The sequence below is a fragment of the Thalia democratica genome, chromosome 8 (assembly GCF_965202585.1).
Source record: "Thalia democratica chromosome 8, ktThaDemo2.hap1.1, whole genome shotgun sequence".
NCBI lineage: Eukaryota > Metazoa > Chordata > Thaliacea > Salpida > Salpidae > Thalia > Thalia democratica.
The window spans coordinates 4,592,216-4,601,248 of record NC_139172.1 but is presented as its reverse complement, the minus strand read 5'-3'; the positions used below and the strand labels follow the sequence as shown (position 1 = coordinate 4,601,248).

Genomic DNA, 9,033 nt, shown 5'->3' with positions numbered 1-9,033 from the left:
AGTTTATTTAAAAGTAAGCTATTTTATAAGCATAATCAGCTATTCCGTTTAGTCACGATACTATCAAACAAACATAACAAAAATGTTAGTAGAGTGTAATGTTGATTTTAATTAATAGAAAAAAATATGTAAAAAACAATAGTTTACACTTTTAAAGTTAAAATACCATGACTTTGATTAATAATTGAATTCAAAACAAACAAAAAACGTAGATGTATAATATTAATTTTACTAAAACTTTTTAGCTTTTTATTTAGCTTTTTTTACACTTTTAGCACTTAGCTTAAATTATATATTTCAAAAATAGAATGTAAAAATTTAGTAATAAAGTTTATAAAGATATATGAGAAAATGTATAGGAAAACAAAGAAAAAGCTTTTCTTAGTTATTTTTAAAGCACTTTTTAAAATAAGATTTTTAATCTGTTACTTAGACAAACATTCAAGTATGTAAGATGAATGAAATTTCATTACTCTATTTAAAAGTTTTAAGTCTAAAAGCTTTACAAAATCTACTTTTAACTTTATTGAAAACCTTATAAGCTAAATACACAAGTTTAGTGCACCCGAGATAGAAACAGAACTAAAGTAATATGTTATTTTTAAAACAGTTCATAGTTTAAGTAAACTGTTAAAACATTTAATTCAGTAAAAAAAACGATGTTGTACAAAAACATTTTAAACCTCGTGCAAACATTCTTTTTTTCATCTCAGTTTACTTTCTCGGTAATCGTCGGTTGAAAAAAGTTCTTTTACTTACAGGTGAGAGAAGCTTTTTATATATAAACAGCTTCATTGTATAGCAATACAAGTTCAAGAGCACTAAGGTGTAAATACGCCTGCTAGATAGAAGTTTTACTTTCTATTGTAAACAGTTTGCTTAAATATTGGTTGATGTAGTTTTTATTTTCAGTTGGATTTAGACCACTTTTTTAATTATATAGTTTATAGTCGCATTTATAGTGATTTAAATATCTAAATTCAGTTAAAGTGGTATATAATTTTTTTCTCACTTAAATAGCTGGTAGCTTTTAAGCATTACAAAGGTTAAAGTTTATAATTTAGTTAAAGTATTTTAACATATAATTGAAATGTTAATTTTTACAAAACCAGTTCTTTTAACAAAAGTAATATATTGAGATTTTAATATAAAAAAATGAAGTTGTTCAAAAGTTACATCGCGTTTTTGTTTTTCGCCCTTTGCGCCCGTTCTGAAGACGATGTCGTTGTTGAAGACGACATTGTTCCGTACTTGGAAGAAGATGATGACATTTTAACAGAATATGTTGATGTGAGTTTTGATGACGTGCCATTTGTTGAGCAGGCGGATCACTACGATGACTACCACCAGTTCACTGGTGAAGATGTGACAAATAAAGAGTGGCAACCTTATACTGAAACAAAAATTAGAAAGAATTATAATTTTAGAGGTAATTTAGGAAAGTTTTTAAGTTTTAATATTTATTTTAGAAGATTTTTAAACAAACACTTACAAATTGGCGTTAGACTAAGCACATAGTTGTAAATAATACTATTATGTATTTTTTCTTGGTAGTTGTAATGTATTAGGCAAAATTAAATCTAATTATGTTGTTCTAATATGAATGTTTATAAACTTTACATAAAAACTACCAGAATGAGAATTTGCAATTACTAGTTAACATAACATATTATTTATTGTTTCAGCTTGTGTATAATTGTAATGATGCTTTTCTACCCTTGTTGTATATTATAAAATAAAATAACCTAATAAACCTCAATAACATACATTAAATCTTTCTAGTTTTTTAAAAACACTTATGTACATTAAAAGTTATGCCGTGCATATTTCTTTTAAAAATTTTCATAGTTATGAAAGTTTTACTTGTCGTTTTGATATTTTTTTTTACACATTTAGTTATTTTTTACTCAAGTTTAGGTAATACGATCATAAGTACCCTTAATTGTACCAATTATCTTATATGTGCCTATTTAGTAAATTTCACAACTTAAATTATACATCTGATCATAGCTTTACTTATTCGATGATTAACTTAAATACACCAATTTAATGAAATTAGACACGTATAATGAAAAGTATTTGTTCTTGACTTTTTGTATTGATAAGTGGTATCTTAGAATTTGTTAAAAAAAACAATAATGATAAACAATAAATAGTAAAGGCGTTTAAATATACCATTTAAGTATACTTTAATTTATCAGAACAATAAATTTATTTTTATTCAAGGTGGTTAAAAGTAGCAATATCAATGTTTATATAGCTTTTATATACAAAACAAACAAATAAGTAATTCTAGTAGTTTTAAATTTACCAAAAATAGATTTCACATTTAAAGCGTAAACACAAAAAATGTGCACAGTTGTTTATAAATACTATCTTTAAGAAAGAGCTAAAATATTGTTAAAGTCTACTTTATTTCTTTTTACACTAACTATTAACCAAAACATACTTTTTACAAAAAACCTAAATTTCAAAGAAGAAAATCCAATGTGTAAGTAAAAACAAACTAATATTTTGGAGAAATTTACTACAAGTTTTAAAAAGGGTAACCGTTGTGCTTTTACGTACTGTTTAAAAAGTTGTGTTTTTGCTGTGTTCAACAACATACCTTTAATTTAATCACTTGTATCTCGGCATTGTTTTCTGCTTAACATTAAAATTTAATGTACCTTGTTTCAAAATTTGAGAAGAGTAAAAATAGCTAAACAATAACGCAAAAAAAAAACAACAGTAGAGAACATATTTTGGTTTACAGAATGATTAAAAGCATTAAAAAAAAGAATACCGTTTATACCGCAAAAATTAAGTTACTAATATGCTAATAACTTATAACATTAAATTACACTCTTATATGATTTTAAAGGAAGTAAATCATGTCTTGTTTATGGATGTAATGTCATGTTTTTGGTTGACACTTCTAATGAAATGATATCTAAAAACTTCGACACACTCAAAGAATGGATGAAAAAACTAATAACCTCACTTAGTATTCAATCCGCACAAAAGTTTGTATACTCTTTCTATTCTAAAAGCTTAACTTAACTAAAATACTACGAAACGAACATTATAATTGATATAATTTATAACAATTTTTAAACTCATATTTTTTTTTATAAGAACATTAATAACTCTTACTTGTTATAGTTAGAACTTTTTAAGTTATACAGTAACTTTTTATTTTAGTTTATATCAACTTTATAACTTTCCTTTGGAACGTTTTAACGGTTTTTTTTTTTAATTACTAACTTAACTTAAACTCATAAATGTTGTTGGTTAACAAAAAACTGTAGTCTAAAAGTTTTAAAACACTTTTGTTGAAAATCTTTGCACAAAGAACACACAATTATTAGTTTACAAATGAGTGCTTATTACACTAGCCACTTTATTTTTAAACTAACCACTATCTATCTTTATTCAAAAAATGTTTTCGAAGAAATCAAGGTACATTCATTATTAAAAAACAGTTGTTATTGCAACAACTGTACTAAAAGAATTTATTCTGTTTCAGTATTTATGTTAGAAAAATTTAATTTTTTTTAGGAAAAAAAACAGACTCAACACTGCAGAAATTTTTTGAATTTAGCATTTAATTTAAAAGATAAATTATAAAAAGAAAAATATAGTAATTAAACTCCTCTAACTAAATTTTAAGACTTAATTTCATCAGTAGAAAAGTGTCAAGAAAAAGGCAAGTAGACACTAGTAGGCGCTCTTCACACGGGGTCGGGTTGTCAATTGTGCAGTTCGCCCAATCTCCCCACACCGTGTTACCCATGACAACGAGTATGACGAAACAGGAAATTAATTCGTACATCAACATGATTCAACCTACTGGTGAGTTTTTACGGTTGTAAAAAAAGAAATTCAATATAAATGAAAATAGTAATTTAGAAACTATCTTAGTAAATTAGTGGCTTTGGCTATAAAATTTTATAAAGTTTTATTGTTTAGATACGTTGTTTTAAATATTAAAAGTTATAGACTTGTAAAACTGTAGTAACTTTTGTAAAATGTTAAACTGCTTATAATCAACTATAGTTACTTTAGTTTATAAAATGAACTAGCTTACTAGCGCTTGTAATATTTATCTTTTAATAAATTTAAAGTTTAAACAACTTAAAAATTGATTTGTACACAAGTGCACTACAAAGTTGATAATTAAAAAAACAGTTACAAAAGTTTAGTTTTTGACAAGTGTCTGAGCTTTTATAGCCAATAACGTAGGAGGAGAAGCTGATATAGGAAGTGCGTTAAATTTTGTGAGGAGTAACATTCTATCTGAGATAAATTTGTCTAATGGAGGTGTGAAGACTCGCAATATTGTTGTCCTCATTTCAACAGATAAATCTATTGATGAAGCGAAAGATGCTGCTATGAGACTGAAAAATGATGGTTTGTTGAAAACATTTGTAGATTACATTTTAAAAGTTTCTAGGCAAAGAAAATCTAAACTGTGTCCCTTTAAATATTTTAAAGTAACCTTTTACTAGCTATTTTCATATAAAACAGTTATATTAAACTAATTTTAAATTTATTTTTGTTTCGTTAAGTTTTAATTGCATTTACAATGTTGTTGCAAGATATAAACGTTTATAATATTTTTATCCTTTTGTTTTATATTGTAAACTTTCATTTAATTTAATTAAAATGGAGAGGTCCAATTAACTATTGTTTTTATCAAATTGAACGATAAAAAGGTTAAATGTAGATATCTCAGACATTAATAGCGACGTACTTTTTAGCATAAAAACAACTTGTGCAAATAATGAGTTAACATTTTTTTGTAAAAAATATTCTAGTTTTTAATTTCATTTGATTTTAACTAAAAACTAGTGCTTATGAAATAGTTGTTTCGACATTATATGGTTAAAGTACAATGTTTAAAAAGAACATGGCTGACTTAAACTACTTTTTAACAAAATTTTAACTCATATAAATACATTTGGTCTACCAACCGTTTAAAAAATGTTGTTCAATTTTATTTAAAAAAAAAAATTCTTCTGTCAATTATTACAAAACAAAAGTATTAAGAAATGTAATCTTGAGTGTTAAACTTGCTATTTGTTTATTATATTTAGAAGTATATAGTACTACAACGTCTTTATATTTTAAAGGGGTACTGATAATTAAGTTGAAAATCGGTGTGAACAATCAAAGACTAATATCGAGGAGTACTGGATCCTTTGGTTACGAGTTCAGATTTGAAAATTTCGATCAACTGGAGCCCAAGCGTCTTCAAATAAAATCGACAATTTGTAGTGCTGCTAGTAGAAAAAGACGAAGTTAATTGATAGAATAATTCATGTATTTCAAAGAAATATTACTTTTTTATACTTATATAACTCGAAATTAGATGTTAAACTTTTATACAGAAGTTTTTTAAACACTTCCTGTTTAAACTTTTAAAATTATTTTTGCTACTATAACTTAAAAACAATAATTATTTTATTCTACTGTCATCAATTTAAGCTAGATTTTTTTAGTATTTTTTTTAAATATTTGTAAGATAATCAAAAATGACATAAATATTTCAAAAGTTTTGTATAAAGCTAAATGTAATTTATAAAAGTTACAGGAACTCGGAGACCTCGAAAATTTAATATTAGGAATCCCTACTTAAGGGTAAGAATAAACTTGTTTTAAAATACGGTTTGTTTTAAAATGTTCTTTTAAGGAAATCTTAAAGTTATAAGCAGTAACCAAAACCTCTTTAAATTTTATTGTTACTGTTAAATGTGTCTACATAACAAATTATATTTAACAGAGGTATGTTATCAACAACTTCTACCTTAAAACTTCACATTCAAAACTATATATTTTAAAAGGAGGTAATAGAATATTAAAGTATACAGTTTTAATTTTAGAAGTTTAAGTCGTAATTTTTTTATTGCCCTCATCTAGATAAACTTCAATTTCTGTTTACTTTGTTTTAATAATTGTTCTAATTTTAGACTAGAAGGGGTCCTATTGGTCCAAAAGGGAATAGAGGCCTTCCGGTTAGTAAAGTTTAATTGTTTTCTAAATTATTATAAATATTTTTAAAAATCTACCTATTTTGTGATTATAAAAAAGCTTATTTCAATTTTTTTAATTTCTTTAAATCTTTTTTTAGGGATTACCAGGTAAACAAGGAATTCCAGGTAAAAGTTGTTCAAACTGTCGTGAGGTTTTTAATTCATTACTTCTAGAACAAAATTTTGTTGCCAACAAAAAACAACAATCAGTAAGTTACTAACAATTGATATTATTAGTTTAACAACTCAACATAATAAAAAATAAAAGCAAATTTTATTATCTGTAACAGTAAAAGTTTTGTAAACAAACTCCACAGTTTTTAGTAAAACTATTAACTGAGACAAGCTTTCTATTAAAAGTAAATAAAGAAGATAAGTGCATTTAAACATTGAAAACAATAGCTTTCTAATACTTTTAAGTTCAACAAAATTATATTTGTTTATCGAAAACAAGCTTAATAAATGAGCAATTAATATCAAAACTTGAGTTCAATAAAAATTACGTGCAAAGTAAAGATTTGTACTTTTTTTATTATACTTTTAACTTTGTATTAACTTATTTTGTATTATCTTTTTAAAACTTACTTTGATTTTTTTTTGTAGAGTTGGTTAAATGTAAAACTTTTATTTAAGGAACCCTTAAACTAACTTGAATACAGTTAAACTCATCATTAAATGTTGATAAAGTATATATTTTTTTGTAAAATTAACCATGTATAATATATTAGGGAGAGAAAGGAGATTGTGTTCCAGGACTCACTGAAAATCAAGTTATTAAAATTGTTAAAAAGTATTTTGATGAAACTTTAAGTGGTTAGTTTAAAATATTGAGTTACTGTTTCATTTATTATAATAGGTTTTGTTTTTTAAAGTTATGAATTAAAAGTCGTTAATAAATGAAAAAATGTTTAAGCATGATCTTTACTTAATGATTTTTTTTTAGAAAAGCTAGATGCAATCCTCGAACAAAAACTTGGTAAATGATAAATAGACGATTGGTTAGTGAAGTTTTTATACCAGGTAAAAGCAATTTATTTAAGTTAAAAACCGTTAAAAGTTATATTTATTCATATTTATACAAAATATTTTTTTTATTGTAGATGGCCGGTTATTGATAATACTTAAGTATATTCATAATTCGAGCTGTATTTAAATAAATTAAACACAGTAAATAAATTTCTTATAAGTTATTAGTTTTAAGTTATCAATACTTGAAAAAAAATTATATTAATAAAATTGCTAAGTAAATAATTTAAAGAGCATAGCATAAATTTTAATTTTATATTTGATAGGTTATTTAAGAAAATATATTGGAGAACTTGAACTAAAAATTAAAAAGAAACCTTGTACAATTGCTTAGAACCATTTTACAATATTCACTATTTCGGATAAATAGTCCTTAGTTCATGACCTAAAGTTTGTTTTATCTATCAAAAACATTTTTTATGCTTATAAAAAAAGTTTTGAAGCTTAGAACAAAGAACTATTTTTCTCTTTTTTATTGAAAAAAACAACTTTTTTTTTATGATAAAAATCTTTACTGTTTTGTTTACATACGTGTCATCACCACATTCTTGATGTACAAAACTGCCCTTTCTCAATACAACGCATTTTATTTGTTTCCTTTTGTGTTGATTATTTGATGAGGTTATAATTTTGCGCTTACTATTTTCATAATGACGTTTGCTAATTCTTATCGTTTTATTACAAAGTTTTAATGCTCAATAATGAATGATTCATTGCAACAGAGCAAATTTGAAAATTTGAAGCATAGTTTTTTGATTTATATTAAGATCGTTATTAAGTTTTATTAAAAAAATACTTTAAAACTTAATACCTTCTGATAATATACAGACTTTACAATTTTTAAGGCTAAATTCATTTTAAACTTTTTATAATGAGAATCTTATAAAAAATAAGCTCTAATAAGTAAAACTATGCATTTTGTACACAATATTAAAATTTCTAATTTTTCTTAAGTTAAGATTAAGCTTTTAATAAAATTGTAAAATTACGTAATAGTTATAGTGAAATGTACATTGTTGATAACAAAATATGACGACTCTCAAAAATTTTCAAAAAGTTTAGAAATCACGTTTTTTTTAAGTAAATTAAGAGGTTTAACACTCGTGTCTTTTGTTTGCTAAAATTAGTTTGTTTATAGCATTAAATTTAATAAATATTCTTTTATACAGTTATGTATATAAATTTAAAAATCGTGCTCAACTTTTTTTGTTATTTTTCGTTGTTTGTTGCTGCTATAAACTAAAATAAAGTTTTTGATTTTTTCGCAGAAAGTTTAATTTTTTTTTAAATTCTAAATAAGTTATAAGCGATTTATATAACGATTTTTGTAGTTATTAAAAAAACACATAAACTTTTAATTTTGAATTCATGTTTTTTGATTTTAAAATAAACTTTCATTTGAATATTTTGTAGCATTTTTCTATAAAGATTATGAAAACTATTTTTATACTTCATTGTACTAAAGCTCTGTAGAAGTGTGAGATCTACAAAAACTAACTATATTCTTACAAACACTTTTAAATTAATTATAAAAACTTATAACTTCACAACATCTATCATAAAAGTAAACAAACTAACTATTTTAATTTTCGACAAAATGAGAACAGCAAGTATTTTTAAATTCACACGAATAATATTGGCATCTGTTAAGTTTTTAAACGTTCTACTTTCGTGACTAAAAATTTAAAACTTATAATTTATCAATTAAGCCCAGTTATAAAGTAAACTTAGAAACAAGAAAAAACAAAAAAAAAAAGTTTGCAAAATAAAACTTAAAGCTTTTTTTTTTGTTTTAGTCGAGTTTTTTAAACTTGAATAAAAACTGTCTTTGAAATTTGGATGAAATATTTTTTTCGGATATAATAAATGAGGGATAAAAAAAAATAAGGGATAAATAACAATATTTTTTTTAATAAAAAAAAACTTATCATATATGAAATGGTTAGAATGTTATGCCTTTATAGTTATTAGTCTTAAAAAAACTAATTGTATA

General features: G+C 24.0%; 1 protein-coding gene across 1 annotated transcript; it reads left to right on the top strand.

Annotated features, from left to right (window-relative positions):
- Positions 1-1,155: 1,155 nt before the first annotated feature.
- LOC145842816 (uncharacterized) lies at positions 1,156-6,998 on the top strand. Its single transcript, XM_082950296.1, has 10 exons — positions 1,156-1,357; positions 2,864-3,005; positions 3,671-3,834; positions 4,225-4,392; positions 5,115-5,282; positions 5,576-5,622; positions 5,952-5,996; positions 6,113-6,223; positions 6,743-6,827; positions 6,958-6,998. The coding sequence occupies exons 1-10, from the start codon at positions 1,156-1,158 to the stop codon at positions 6,996-6,998; spliced, it is 1,173 nt and encodes a 390-aa protein (XP_082806422.1).
- Positions 6,999-9,033: the final 2,035 nt, after the last annotated feature.